The sequence below is a fragment of the Ictalurus furcatus genome, chromosome 14, assembly GCF_023375685.1.
Source record: "Ictalurus furcatus strain D&B chromosome 14, Billie_1.0, whole genome shotgun sequence".
Taxonomy (NCBI): domain Eukaryota; kingdom Metazoa; phylum Chordata; class Actinopteri; order Siluriformes; family Ictaluridae; genus Ictalurus; species Ictalurus furcatus.
Window position 1 is genome coordinate 22,223,179 of NC_071268.1, and position 15,936 is coordinate 22,239,114.

General features: G+C 42.1%; 2 protein-coding genes across 4 annotated transcripts in view; both read right to left on the bottom strand.

Moving 5' to 3' along the window:
- The window catches only part of LOC128618107 (GRAM domain-containing protein 2A), a 36,550-nt gene extending 35,365 nt beyond the window's left edge, over positions 1-1,185 (bottom strand). The window contains exon 1 of one of the 2 annotated variants that reach the window (XM_053641528.1): positions 633-1,185. The gene's annotated coding sequence lies outside the window, so the exon portion shown is untranslated. The remainder of the gene's footprint in view (positions 1-632) is intronic. The other variant, XM_053641529.1, reaches the window with a different exon arrangement.
- A 4,610-nt stretch (positions 1,186-5,795) lies between these two features.
- Positions 5,796-15,936, bottom strand: part of znf609a (zinc finger protein 609a) — a 121,317-nt gene continuing 111,176 nt past the window's right edge. Inside the window, exons 5-9 of one of the 2 annotated variants that reach the window (XM_053642106.1) lie at positions 12,715-15,037; positions 12,174-12,600; positions 11,723-12,058; positions 10,982-11,036; positions 5,796-10,762 (exon numbers count right to left, since the gene is read on the bottom strand). In XM_053642106.1, the coding sequence (XP_053498081.1) occupies positions 10,753-10,762; positions 10,982-11,036; positions 11,723-12,058; positions 12,174-12,600; positions 12,715-15,037 (3,151 nt within the window). In that variant the 3' untranslated portion in view covers positions 5,796-10,752. Of the gene's footprint in view, positions 10,763-10,972; positions 11,037-11,722; positions 12,059-12,173; positions 12,601-12,714; positions 15,038-15,936 lie in introns of both variants that reach the window. The other variant, XM_053642107.1, reaches the window with a different exon arrangement.

A 15,936-nucleotide genomic window follows, 5' to 3' on the forward strand; every position in this document is an offset into this window, starting at 1 on the left:
AACAAATTACCAGTGACCATTATTGTATTGGTTTCCATTAAAATCAATACAATTCCCACTATAACCATTAAAACCATTACATATTCCATCACGGTTTCAGTTTTTTGTTTTGGGTGTTTTTTTTTTTACTGTAAATATGATGTGTTTTTACAGTTGTTTGGTGTAAATTCTACATTACTTTACAGGCAATACTGTAAGTCTAGGTGTAGTGTAGTAAACAAGTGTTGTAGTATTATGTAAGTAAGTGCACTTTGGGACGTAGAACAATAACAGCGTCGGGTTAAAACAATAAAATATGGTGTTTTGATTTGAATATTGAAGCTGTTTTGACATACTACACTGCCCTGCCATTCATTATCCGTGTTATTCATCCACTTTACACGCCACGTAGCCACCAGCCCTAATAAAAACGAGCAAAGACTAACGACATGAACACTTCCAGATAGTTTAGTCAAATATATATATAAATATATATATACAGTATATGCGGACATGACAGTATAGGAGACTAGACTACACTATGAACAACAATGAAAACTTTAATAGACCAGTGTAACATTATAGTCAGTAATACTACTACTACTACTACTACTACTACTACTAATAATAATAATAATAAGCCGGCGGCTTACCCAGCTTTAACCGCAGCACGAGCCCATCATTTCACTCCAGCTCGTGAGCTCTTCACTCCGGTAAAACCGGCTTAGAAATGCGAGGAAGTTTGTTCGGAGTTATTTATCCGGTGAACGCTGCAGAAATGAAACACTCAGACCGATATAAATTATGAACGACGGGTAGCAGTCTCACTCGTGCCTGTTGCTACTGCCTTGACTCCGCTGTGCTTCTTGAAGAGCGATGGGGGCGTGGCTAACCAACCTCACCACTGAAGGGAGGGCATGTCTTTGAACACTATCCCCGCCCCTTAAATGTGCATTCCTGATAAAACTTCAACACGTGCATTCCTGTTCATTCCTGCTCCATGTCATGTCCACGTGCATTCCTGTTATTATTTACAGTAGGTTATTGGATACATATAGTTGGAGAATAAGACATAATCCAGTACATTTGTCTGAGGGAGCATACAACTGAGTAGAAGGGAGTTTATGGGGCTTGGACAAGGACACAACCATGGCAGCACTGGCTGTGCTGAGATTTGAACACACAACCTTCTGAGCTGTACTTCAAAGCCTTGATGACTGGACAAAAACATTAGATATATTACTATGCATTGCATTTTCTGGTATTTACCCGTAAAGCAGTGCACTGCTCTGATTGACAAATGGTATACAGTACAACCCTGTAAAATAATACAACAGTATTTTGCTGTAATATTGATATGGTCAATTTACAGCAGTTTTATTTATTTATTTATTTATTTATATATTTATGTTCTACAGTAATAGGTCCAAAATCATACACGACCCTGCTAAAGAGTCAATTAAACAGCATTCCTCCTGTGGCACGAGCTACTTAGTGTGCTAGTGTGCATTTTGGACTTGGCTTAATTCCACCTTAACATACTGGTCTAAAGTGTTTCGACCTTGCGTAAAGATCTATGAAAGACAATAGTATCATTCATTTCATATGTTAGTAAGCAGCTATTAATACATGCGAATGTAATTAAAACTACTTGTCGATATACAGAATCTGTTCATATTGTGTATGTGAACACATTGTGTAATTGTGTAACCCACTCTATGACCTTATTATGGTGATACAGACTGAACTGGCAAACCGGAACACGTTTTATCGTAAATAAAGCGTACAACACAACAACTTATATGTGAAGAAAAGAGTTAATGAGAAATAATCACAAAATAATAACAAATACTCAAAATACAAAACATGTAAGTATAAAACTAATATATATATATACACACACACACACACACACACACACACACACTTGGCTGGCAAGATACTCATGGTCTTCTGCTGCATATTGTGTATCTGAGATGCTTTTCTGTTTAGCACGGTTTTAAAGAGTGGGTATTTGGTACTGGGGCCAATCTCCATTTCCACCCACAGAATCACAGCTACTAGCTGCTTTTTCCATCATTCTGTGTAAACGCTAGAAACCTAAAAACTGTCATGTGTAAAAAATCCCTGGAGATCATCAGTTTCTGAAACACTCAAACCAGCCCATATGCCCCAAACAATCATGCCACGGTTAAAGTCAACGACATCATATGTTTCCCCATACTGATGTGTTCCTAATAAAGTGGTAGGTGAAAACTATTGACTAAAAACATCATGTTTCTCTACCTGAACCAGCAATTTGAAGATTCTTTTTTGTTGTTGTTGTTTTAATATATGTTACGTGGCATGATTATATAATTAATCCGTAATAGCTGAGGTGACTGTGCTTGATCATTCAATCCCTGCAATGTTCCTTCCGCTCCTACAGGTCTTACTGTGTTTCTCCTGTGACTGTCTCAGTTGTGCATAAAGGTGTTTGAGTGTTAGCTCTGTCGGTTAAAAAATAAGATTAAGTATGATTTTATATGAGTAATCATTGTAGATGTTAAAGAAATTTAAATGGCACACAAAGAACCATTCAGCACTCAAATAAGTGTTTGAATACTCAGGGGTCTATATAAAACCTTGAGGAGTCCGTTTCCCTTATTAGAGTGTACTGATAAGAAAAGTAGGATTTGGCCTTTGTGAGTCAGTCTGAGCGCTAGAGCAGGGAAAACGATCAGATCTGCAGGGTAGGGAGCATCAGGATCAGGGTTTTAGATTACAGAGCAGAAATATTAAGTCTTAATCAGAGGCTTGTAAATGTTTTATGCAGAAAATGAAATTATAAACCTACTGCTTAACAAGCAAAGATAATGCTCGGCATAGCCACTGGTAGTGCAGAGAAGTGGTCCACATGCCTGCTGCTTCACTTTAAAGCAAAGAGGAGCACATGCTCTGAATTTGTTTCAAGCCTGTGCCTTTTGTCTTAAGCACCATGTTTGGGACATAATCTAGGAAATTATGAATTTTGAATGTAAAAGATTGTGGAAGTGGAAATAAAGAGTTCATACAAGCATGTAGTGTGAACTTGGGTAACATGGGACACCTAAGATCTGGTACTGGTAGCGTGTGATCAAAATTCCATGACCTCATGGATGTGATGTCACAGGAGTGTGGGGTAAGGGTCAAGGCAAATAAACAGGAACCAAGAGCAAAGTAAAATGGATGATATTAGGTTTCACCAACTTTGATCTTAAGGCTTTAAAACTGTGGTAAAAAAAAAAAGTAGGCTTAGGTGGGAATAAAATATTTGCACCCCATACTAATATAAGAAAGTGCAATTTCATTTTTTTATTATTATTATTGAATTTTGAGGTTTGATTGTGGTATTTCAGAAAACCCTAACGTGTTGTTTTAATATAATTAAATGAAGAGTTCAAAACTAAAAAAAATGTCCCAGAGTACCTGAATTCACCCATTGCTCTTGGTTCACTCTACCACCATTTGGTGAGTAAATACTATGATAAATGGAGTTAATATACCTAATAATCATCATCATCATCCCTTTTAAAGACAGTGAAATTATTATTCTGTCCCGATTCCACTGAAAGAACAGGTGTCTTGTCATTCTTGCAAGATTATTCCCAACGTACTCCCAGAACCGCTTGTGACTTCCTCCTCTTCAGTCTCATGCACAGTCTCCGTGGCAACGGCTAAGTTAGTAACAGCCTTGTTGGCCTGAGGCTCTCATTCTCCTGCTGGTCACCTGATATCCAGAGAACCGGCTTACAGCACGTCGAAGTAGATCTCTTCACTGTGATTTCTTTAGTGATGTTAACTGTTGCTCAAACATGACAGAGTCACTGCTTCTGAGTCACTGAGTCAATGTTACTCAAAAGCAAGCACAGATCCTTCCTGTAAACAAGGTTCTGCACTACAATATCACCCTTATTAACCTAAAGAATAGGATATAGATCAAGCCACTGCTTGGGAATTCATGGGAATATTAAAACTGACCAATTTCTTTTAGTCACTCAGATTACTGCGGGTTGTATCTGAGAGATGGACACAGCCAAATGCTGAGTGGTGATGCTCAAGCTGGTTTGGAGCCTGGAGACACGCAGGTGAGAGACTATTTTGTAGTTTCTCTTTTATTTATTTATAGGACAAGGAAGATTTGGACTGCATATGAGGAGGTACATGGGAATAAAACAGTATGAAATTATGTGTGTGTTTCTTTTTGTGAAGATAATGTCTAGTAGATGGCCAGCTTTGTGTGTGCAAACTTGGAGTGTGTGGGTGTGTGTGTGGTTAAAGTGGGTGTGGGTGGTTAAATGATACAAGCAAGGCTTGCCTTGGTAAATTAACCTTGATCCTGCATGGTGGGGCTATTTCTAGCTCCATATGAACTGTGCCAGAAAAATTAAGAATCATCCAGGGCACTGATTGGTCGATTGCACTAACTCATTTCTCCACTGGCACAAAAATCTTCAGGCGTTTTCATTCACTTACCAACCTTAATGTCTTCATGGCTAATAATGGCTTCCCAGAGAAGTAAAAGCAGCCATCTTTAACTTGCACTATACACTTTGCTTGTGCTCTACATAGAGAACGACATAATGGAACTGTACAGACTCTAGATAGTGTATAGTCATGTATAATGTAGAACATTGTTTGAGACGCCGCTGTAAAAATGAACCCATGCTCCTTGTGTTATTATTGTTTTTTAACATAGTCATTGATAAAGTTTGCATTCAAAATGGTTATCCTAGTATATTGCAACACTTGGCTGTATTTGGGTATAACAATGATTTGACATCCAAGTTTTGAACTGAACAAGGACATACTGTTTTGTAGTACTGAAATACAGCGGAGAGCCATAATCCACTTACATGGCTGCGTAACAATTCCCTCAGTAGTTTGAACAAAGGATAAAGAGTTTAAAGTAGAGTGAAATGAGACAATGGCCAATTAAAGTACATAATTAGATTTCAGGGACTATCAGGGTTGCACTTCAAATGAGTTTTAAAGACATACAATTTCTAGGTACGTTACAAACATGGGATTTATTAGGAAAAAGATGCATACTGAAGACACAAAAGATGTACACTTGAGGATAAAAGGCGCTGTTTAGGAGCCTAATGGTGTGGAAGAAAGAATCTAATGAGATGCCATGTGAGGAATCCTGATAATTTGGCAGCACAAGAAGTGAAAGCTTTCTGGATGCAGGTAGAGATGTAACAGCTCCACATAGAGTACCGTACATCCAGTCTTGGAAGATTACAGTGGATTGCCTCACACCTCTGGGGGTTGGCGGCTCGAATCGAATGTGCAGAGCTCGCATGTTCTCCACCATTTCGGGGGTTTCCTTCAGGAACTTCTGGAGTGTGTGAACGCGTGCCCTGTGATGGATTAGCACCCTGACTAGGGTGTCCCCTGCTTTGTGCCCCAAGTTTTCCAAATTCCCTGGGATACATTTACACTTACATGTATGGCATTTGGCAGACGTCCTTATCCTCATCTCATTTATACAACTGAGCAGTTGAGGGTTAAGGGCCTTGCTTGCTCAAGGACCCAGCAATGGCAGCTTGGAAGTGCTGGGATTTCAGCTCCCGAACTTCCGGTCAGTAGCCCAACGTCTTAAGCACTGACCCCACTGATAGGCTCCATTCTCCCCCATGTAGGATAAGTGGTACAGAAAATGGACGGATGGACTTCTACATTAGTACAAGAACCTTTTATATTTCCAAACATCAGTTCTCCAGCACAAAACTGAATGTTAACGAAAACTGTTTGCACGTCAGTAAAGAAAGCAGCACATTACATTAGAGACCACATTTCAGCCAACACAGTGAAGGCTGCTGGGTTTTGCTGCAAAAATAAGAAGCGAGTGCGACAAAGGATCCAGAAGAACTGGCTCTGCAAGACGCTCAGTAAAACTTATAAACACAATATTACTTATAAAACGGCACACATTATACAAATTAAAGCAATATTTCGTCACACCAAATGTTGACTTTGTTTCATTTATTACTGTTTACTTCTCTTTATAGTATTTTTATGTAATGTAGAAACATTACATAAAACATTTTTTTTTTAAGACATCCTTGCTCGACAGCATTTCTTTGCATGTGCCTAAGACTTTTGCACAGAACTGAATGTTCATGAAAATCTGATACATCTCAGTAAATCAGGAAGGATGGAGAGAAATGTCCCCGATACTGGATCTTTCTCCTTATCCTGGGATGCTAAACATAGATTTTAAAAAGTCTTAGGAGTCTCATGGATAGAGTCCCTAATGTCGGCACTTAAAAGCCTCTCAAGCAAAGGCTGAGTAAAAGGTTATAAAAGTCTGTAGGAGAATTATAGCAACATTAACTATCTACCAGACAGTGCAAAGTCTAATTAGAGAATAAATACAGCTCCCAGCGTGCAGCTGTTGTGCATCATTTCCTGAGATAAATATGGCACTTGAACGGGTGAAGTAAAATGTTAAAAGCTTGAAAGCATAGCTTTCGGTGAAGCAAGGGGGAAGCAAAGACGTACATTTCGTCTCCGTCAGAGGAAGTGGTCTTCATCCAGTATAGCAGTGTTTATTGCTTGTTAGTTTGATTGACACATTTATTCTTTACAGTAAAAGCATTTTTTTTTTTAAACCAACCTGGAAAATGATCTAGAACCCAGAAAAGTTTATTTATTTTTAATTTTTTATTACAGAGTATTATGAACGTGAAAAAGAAGCTTTAAACATTCAAGGTGGAGGATATCAGTCATAAGCCCTAGAATCATGGCATCACATTCCTGCCATACATGAACTATTTAACGCACTATGAAATGGTAGATCATACGTGATAATATTATTTTCAATCTTTTATCAGGGCAATCATGTGTGAAAATATGACCATGTTGATGGTGTTGATCACATTTTATTGTATTAATATTGACCATTTACATTCCGTTAAAACATTTACTTTGCTTTTAAATGTATTTACAACTTAGTAACACTCAGTATTGTACATTTACATCGTTCGGCTTTTTTTTATTATTATCCGAAACGACTCACAAGTGAGACAGAATACAGTCCAGGTCTCTAGCTGAGCAGGTGAGGGTTACGGGCACAGCAGTGATTCTGAGTTTTTTAAGGGAATTAAGAGTAAAATAATACAATGCTCCATCATAACTGACCTAAAATGGAAAAAAGTACAGATGAGGCAGAGCTACAGGAGTGATTGTCTCATAAAAAGATTTATTTTCTGCCTAAATGTACAAAGGCAAGTTAGAATATTGTATAAAAAAAAAAAACAAACAACAAAAAACAACAAAAAAAAAACAACCAAAAGACATGTGGCAATGTACACTTTACATACGACAACCCCAGGAAAACAGTGAGGGATAGAGGCAGAGAAAGAACGATGCAGAGCTCAGAGACTGAGGAAGAGGGACAGACAGGATTACAAGAGAAATGCATCCAAACGTAGAAATCAACAAAAGCTGTAAACATCTTTCTTTCAAGTACCAATAACTGAGAATGGAGGGGGAACCACGGGTGTGACAATTTGTAGGGACCAAATATATCAGGAAGTAGAAACTGGGGAGGGGAAAAAAAAGAAAAAAAAAAAAAGACAAAAACAAACCGAAACAAAAACAACACACATCGTCCTCATGTCAAGGACCACACGGGACCAGGCATAGTAGCACCGTATGAGACAAATGTGAACACCTGCGACATTTCAAAACAAAACTGACTGACTTACCTTACTCAGGGTAAACGAGTACTGAAACTGCCTCAAAAATAACTTATTACAAGAGCTTTTTAATCACCAGACAGCACGTTAACTGGTTAAATGATCAAAGATAAAACAGTTACTACTACTTATGTAAAATCTCTTCGCCCAAATGCCCAAGGGATCTTCTCTTCTGCTAATGCAAGTCCAGGTCTTTCTGGAAATTGGTACAGTTTGGATTTGGGTATGGGGAAAACAGACATACCCCAGCTTTAAAGAAAAAAAACCCCAACAACTTCTAATCTGAGAGTGTTTAAGATTAAAAAGAAAGTGCTCCCCAAATCACCTGTGTAATCTGCCCAGCAAGTCCGACAGAAATCCGGCTGTCCTGATTCAGCCGCACAGTCCAGAAACCTCGGAAGAAAACGTGAAATTTGAATGCGGCTCCGTTTCTGAGCCCACGTATCTGTTAGTGTTTAAGGTAGGACTAAGTGATTACGTAGAGACAATGCGTCCCGTTATAATCGTTCCATTATATGCTCAATATCATTTTTGTTTAGTGTGGAATAAACCTCTTCCTGCGTCGATGGCGTATCGTAAAAAAAAAAAAACCCCAAAAAACCAAATTCACCTGCCTTGCTGTAATGACGTGCATCTTACGGAAGCAGGTAAGAGTCGTACAGGGAACCGGTTTCACCCGGGTCCAGATTTACATTCCTCACTCATCTTTCCTGCTTAATCGTACTGACATAACTATATAATATGCCTTAAGGGGAATAACTGGCTTAATACGTAAAAGGATTAACCATGTGGCCCCTTGAAAAAATGGGTAAAAATGGCACTAGGGCACATTTGATGGGAGTAGGAATTGAGAGCATCTCCATCGTAAAACTGACCTGTATTTATTTACTGTATGTTAGCACAAACTTGGACAAAAGTCCTTTAATATAGCTCACCACAGCTGGCGTTCGTATATTACGTAAACACCCGGGACAGCCCAACTGAAACCGAACACTGAGTGGTGACATGCTTAGCAAACATGGGATCACGAGTGGGAGGGGAAAAAAAAAAAAGAGAGAAAGAGAAAGAGAGGTAGGGGGGTGGGGGGGGGGGCAAGCTGGAAATGTAATATATAACACTTCAATTATAAAGCCGTTACACCAGCTACATATTCATATTATATCAACAATAGTAGAAAAAAGGCTAACAGACCAAAAAAAACAAACAAACCAAAAAACAAAAGAGTAGGAAAATCCAATAGCATCCAACAACCTCTTTAAAATAATTCCTCTGTACAATATATACAGAAAGCACATCGTGAGTGCATGTGTGAGAGAGCGGGGTTGGTAGCAACAGGAAGTGAGGCAAACGTGCACAGCTTGCCTCCATGTCGGTGTAGGTTAATATTTTTCTAGTGCTATACTACACCACGCAGATACACATGACGGAGTGGGAAGGAGAGGGACCTGGGGGCTTATCCGAAGAACTGCGGCTCCGATAGTGAACACGGACAAAAAGCACACGTACTCCACTGTCAGCTATACAATAATTCTACACATCGACGTATTCGGAGAAATCTGTGCCGAGTACCGACCCGACTACGGACCTCACATAGTGGGTCTAGTGTTGCCTGTTTAGCCACGGCACACAGACGTGAATATCCCATACAGACTTCCTGCGTTCGTGAGGGTACTTCCCCCAGGTCTTACACTCTGGTCATGCAGTTTGGCATGAGACTCTCAAGCAGCAGCATCGTGAACAACAGCGTGGGTGTGTTCGACTGGTTTATGACCAGGCCGTGTGGTTTGGAAAATGTCTGGGTCAATCCCATGTCACACGGGCACATGCGCTTCGTCACAGAAAGACCGTCTCGGTTAGAGAAGCCGGGCCACGGTGAAGCTCCTATAACGATAAGAGAACGAATGCCTTCCTCCTAGCGGGGCCACTCTGAGGTGCTGGTTGTGCTGCCACAAAGGAAGGCACTACTCTGGTCCAGCCTACTAGCAGAGAACGCAGTCTAGATGTCTCCCCCGCCCCCCCTTCCCCCTTACAAATGGAGTTCTTTGCAGCATGTTGGAGCACCTATCTAAAGCAGCCGAAGGTCAGTAGTCCCAGTAAGAGCAGGTGTAAATGGCGCTGGAGTAAGGTGGAGCCCCTTGGAGGAAATCCGTTTGCTAGTACTCGTAGCCGGTATAGCGTTCGATGCAAACAGGCTGATGGGAAAGGACAGGTGTGCAGAGGTCTCCTAAAAACAATAACGTGCTGATCGACACAGGCTGATTAGAAGAGAGAGTGGTGTTGTGAATGTCTTAACAAAACTACACTTGTGTGAACTCCTGTTAGCAGATGTCAAACTTTCCTAACAGGAACTGTAGTATATCCCCTGAATCTAAACCGGATGAAAGAGGTGAGCATCAATAGCTTGCATAGAGTCCAGCCGGTGTTTGTGTCTGGACAAGAAATGAGAAAAACCACGAGGATGGCGACTGTTCTCGTTCTCACCCTTAAAAACAGAAAGCAAAAAAAAAGAGAGGAAATATCCATCAATTTGTGTGTCCTTGGGGCACTTGAGTAACAGTTCCGTCAAGTTTTTCCTCAAGACCCAGACTGGTAAACAAAGCGAAGTAGTCACATGACGTTTCCATGCTGTCCATTTCCTGCTTCCTCTGTCCCTCATGTTCCTGAAATTCAAGGGTTTTTTATTTGTTTTTTTAAAGAGCTTCCACATCATGACTCTGTGCAGAAGGCGCCGTGGCTCATCCCTCATGAGTACCTCATTAGTGTGACAGAGGGGACGTGTGACCGAGCTCTTCCAGAGGGGCATAGGGCTGGGGCGATACTGGCAACCCACATCCATCTCCAACGATGGAGGTCAAAGACACCGGGATATCCGGAAAGAACAAACAAACAAAACCAAAAAAATTATTCAGGAACACCATTGAACTGATGTCGTAAAGTCCACACTCTTCCCTCATGTGATCTCATCACATGGCTGCAGGCAAGCTTGAGGTCCACAAGTCACCATCTGGAGGTGCTGGAGCAAATATAGGGAACAGTACTGACATGGTCATGTGTGCCTACAAGAAATACAAGAGACAGACTTATTACAACAAGAAAAGAAAAAAAAAATACATAAAGCTCTTAAATTGTTCTGATTTACTGTCTTCAATAAACAAGGATTTATTCCACTAGAGGGCAACACAGACTGCATACTACTACGACTCGTTGTAGGATAGGCATCCATGCTGTAGTTCAGAATTTAGAAACCACAGAGAAGAAGATCTTACCATCCTCACCTCCGTGCAGGGGGGTAGAGCGAAGGGCCAGAGGCTTGCTGACTCGCAACGATAGCTGAAGACGAGGGGGAAAAAAGGGAGGGGGGGGGGGGGGTTTGCATTTGTCAGGAATCAAAGTAGACTTGTTTGGAAAAATAAATATCTCAACAGTAGTGAGGACCTTGGGCTGCATCACCCGAAACTTGTTTTAAATACCGCAAACCTTTTTTCTATACTGAGCAATAAATTACTTGATGTGGTTTCACAAAGACAACGTGATGAAAAACACTTTCACTCTCATCAAGAAATGCCGATTCTATAAACATCCAAATTACAAGTGCTCTAATCCCTACATGCACAAACACTTTTTATGATTTCGCATGGCCAGTAAATACTTCCAAAAATAATTCCCAAAAAAAAAAAAAAAAAAAAAAAACCTAAACAAAACAAAATTCTAGGGGATATTCAACTCCCCATATCTCTCGAAAAACTGTCTGCTATAAGGATTTATCAATGTGAAATGTTTTATAAACTTTAAGGCCACTCTAAGATGGCCAAGAACCCAATATATTCAAATGTTTAATTAGTACGTTTCAAAACGGTCACGTGATCGGTGTGATTTCCTAAAACCACTCAAATCGGCAATTTCTCTTTTGCATCGCAACATTCTCCTAGTGATTAATCTGAAAATACGTATGTCCAGAACAGATGGTGATGACGGCACAACAATCCTCTACACAAGCAAATTCTTTACTCACTCACCGGGGGCATAAGACAGATCGTACTGTCCGGAGATAAGAGAGTAGCCCAGGTGGTGATGGGAAGGCATTATTCTCTGCGAGGGGGAGGATCGTGGTCGGTCACCTTCTCGCTCTCTTTCGCCTCCACCTCGCTCTCTGTCATGAGATGCTTTGTCACCCACTGTGGGCGATTTGCTCTTGTACTGGCTTGCGTGTTGATGCAGGATATCCAAGGCTTTAGAATCCGAAGCCGATTTGCCAGTCACTGTCGGACTGGCACGAGCTTTATCGCTTTCATCACCTGGTGAAATCTTAGTGCTGTACGGTGAAAATGAGTAACCTGCTGGCAGGTAGGACCCTGTAAAGAGGTAAAACATGCACCATTAACATTGGGTAGAACTGTGGAGATTTTTCTTACTGAAAAATTAGGAAGGCTACACGTGTCCAAACCCGTCAGTCTGTTACTATCTTACCTGGGTAGTTCTGCATCATCACAGACGGCATCCCTCTGTATCCTGGGTGACCCGGGTCATAACCCTGGCTGTAGGGGTACCCATGCATGTATGGCATATAAGACTGGTGTTGAGGCAGAGCTGAAGAGAACTGCATATGTGCTCTGGGGTCTTTACTGATCCCTCTGTGCTCGTCAGAGGCTGTTGAGGTCCGTGGCTCAATCCCGTCTTTGCCCTCTTCTTTAGGAGTATCTCTGTGACGAGATCTCTCCTCTTTAATTTTCCTGTCTCGCTCTCGATCTCGCTCTCGCTCTCTGTCCCTGTCTCGATCTCTATCGCGATCTCGTTCTCGCTCTCGTTCTTCCTTCCACCTCTCCTCGTCTAGCTGTTTCTGCGCTTCGGGGTACTTGCTGGGGTAAACATAGGGCCATAGCCGAGAATCAGGCTCCTGGAAGAAGAAAAAAAATGACTTTAGGATCTCTTTTCCAGAGTACATAAAGAAAATGAATTACACTGACGAAAAAACAAACAAACAAATAAAACCCCTCAAGATTTTTCTCACCTGTCTGTACATGTACATGGCCTGTTCCATGGCTGATGGCCTTCCAGAGTCAATACTGGGTTTCTGCTCCTCTTTTCCATGGTGTCCACCCTCACTCAGTTTCATCTTTAGCCCTTCTGGCGGCTGGGCTGATGGCTTCCCATCTTCCGCCTTTGGGATAATGACTGATTTGGCTGGCTCAGAGGTCAGCTCTTTGGGCTTGCTCTGGGGTGAGGGCTTACCGAGGTCAGAGAGGCTTGGTGCTTTAGACAAAGTTGGAGGAACGGATGCCTTTTGTTTCCACTCCTCTGACTTGACAGAAACGTCCCTGTCCTTCTGAACAGCCTCGGATTTTTTCTCTCCCACTCTGTGTTGCTCAGCAGCCTGTCTCTGCCGTTCCTCGCACTGCTGCCTGTAGGCTGGATTAGTATTCATCAAATGATTATGATAAGCCTGGTCTGGCGAATACCCATAGGCATAGGCGTATTGATTATAGTACAGAGGCTGCATATACATATTAGACCGCTGCTGGATGACAGACGGCTGTTGTTGCTGTTGACTAGGCGTGCTAATATCCGTCTTGCGATCCTCAGGCTGTTCGGATTTGCCTTTTTCGTCCCCTATGTCCGTCTCTTCTTCTTTCTTGACTTTCACAGCGCCATCCTGCAACAGTACACCAGTATTTGAGACCCCTGGACTGGGATTTGGATTGGCATAGTTAGGTGAGTAGTATGTCTCATAGTTGGGATAGTAGGGAGACTCTTTGTTTGGAGGCTGCGTGGCAAAAAGAGCCTTTTTAGCACCTTCTCTGGGTGCCTGATCCTCGGACTTTACCTTCACACCTTCCACCTTGCCCTCGCCGTCTTCACCAGCATCTGAAATGTCAGAGTAGGCTGGGCTGTTGGTTTTCACTGAGGAGTTATCTGCTCCATTTTGGGTGACTACATGGAGTGGGGTGAGAGGTTGTGGCATTCCTCCACTGTCTATCCGACTGGCTACACCAATTGATGGACTGGGAGCGTTATCAGTAAAGCTATAGATTTTATCAGCTTCAGCCTTGATACTGGCCAAGCGACTCTGGTGGGGATCTGTTGAACCGTTGAGAAGGCAATCACTCTTGCTGCCTGGGTCTGAGGATTCAGAGTAAGGACTTTTTCCTTCCTCTGACTTCCCTCCCTTTCCAGGGGCTTTTGGACTGTCGCCCTCCTTTGCACCCTCCTTCTTTTTCTTGTCTTTTTTCTTTTTGTCCTTGGAACCACTTAAAGCTGGGTTCATAGAAGGGTCTCCACTTACTACAGGCTTAGGCTGGATGGCTTTCAGCTGTGGGCTTTTGGGAACGGACTGTACCACTGTGCTCATGCTCATAGAGGAACTAGAGTTTGGTGCAGGGAAGCTTGACGCTTGCAAGCCATAGAGTTGTTGTGGTATGGATGGTACGATCGCTCTTGCAGACTTTACAGCCTTCTGAGACAGCTTATCTGCTTTGGAACCAGATTTCTTAGCCTTGTCTAAACTTTTCTTATCATCAATGCCATCGTTGCTAGCCTCGTCTGTCAGACATGGGCCATCTTCGCAGCCATCTAAATGCAGTCCAGAATCGTGGTCAGCCTCAGCCTTCTTTTTGCTGGACTGTTTGGAGGCATACTTGCCCGATGACGGTGATGGGCTCTGAGCATCAAACCCTCTGCCTTTTGGGGTAACTGATCGGGCTGGAGAAACGCAGCCTTTCTGAGAAATAGAGGCTCCATTGCAGCTGCCTGGTTCTGGATGCAAAGTAGAATCCTCCCCATATTCACTGTCCCCATCCATTTCCAGTTTGATATCATCATCATTGTGGGCACGGGCCTGGTGGTACTTCAGCCCATTTATGTGCTTGTATTTCTTGTTGCAGTTGGGATGCGGGCAGTCAATAAGCACTGGGGAGGGGCAACTGCGATCTAGAGAAGGGGGCAGGGGCTCTGCTTTGATAATGGGGATGGGAAGGACGGCATGAGGCATTCCACTGTTCGAGCTGGTGCGCATACGCTTACTACCTTTGGTGTCCTCTGAGCTAGAATTTGGCTCCATGTCTGAGGCAGGCTTGTTCTTGCGTTTGTTTATAGATGATGGGCTGGCCTTGATGTCCTCGGTATTACTATTGGGTGGCGTACGGCGCTCCGAAGAGTTCTGACTGCCCCGTCGTCCTTTGCTGTTGGATGCTGCTCGTGTCTTGCTGCTATTGCTCCCCTTGTTGTCAGAGGAGTTGCTATTCTCATTCACTGGAGTGTTGCTATTGGGTCTCATTCTTTTCCCCCTGCCTCGTCCGTTTTTTATCTCCATATCACTTGTGGGTGACTCACAAAATCTGAGAGAACAAGAAGAGAAATGATCAGCTTGGAGGAAACGTCACTTTGCGACAATGTCACCAACAATGGTTATAATTGACAGGTTACTCATCAAACCATCTGAACAAAGAAGATCGGTTTTGTTACCAGAGTAACATGCTGAATTCTCTGGCTAAATTTTCATGTACCATACAGGACACGACTAGTAATGCGAGGGCACTCGGTGGAATAGCCTCTTCTCTGAATCATCTCCATTTTGATTCAGGAAGTGCCACTTTGGCAGCCCCAGGTGAGATGTGCAGAGGGTTTTTTTATCCTCTTGTTATCCCTGATCTTGACAGCGGTGCTTGTTGTGACAGATGGCGCACTGCAGCATTAGGCTATGGTGACCTGTCCACTGTTTAGATATGTGGTGATAACATCCTCTAACAGACAGGGCATAAGCTTGGGCAAAAAAAAAAACCAAAACAACAACAAAAAAAAACAGCGAGGGAGCTCATTTGAATTGCCAGTCTCATTCTTTTTGCTGGCTCAGAGAAAACAAAACAAAACAAAAGGAGTGGGAAAATACCCACAAAGCTGTATAGTTTTCCTGCATCTAGAAATATAGGAACAGGCATTTATACCGAAGCAGAGTTCAATAAGGTTGTCTACACTATATCTTATCATTGTCTGATATCAAGTTCTATGGAAATGCACTTTTCTAGAGTTCTCCTAACTAATTCTGGCGGACATCTTACTAAACTGTATACAATGATGAAAAATGCACTGAGAGCCATAGTCTGTACAGGGCTATTAAGAGGAATAACTTCATCAAACCTTTGATACACTGTACGTATGAACCTGAAAAGTAGGTCAAACTTGAACGTACAAAGCACTCGGACTCAATAAAGGCAGGATCAAAAACGGTGAAATCCTA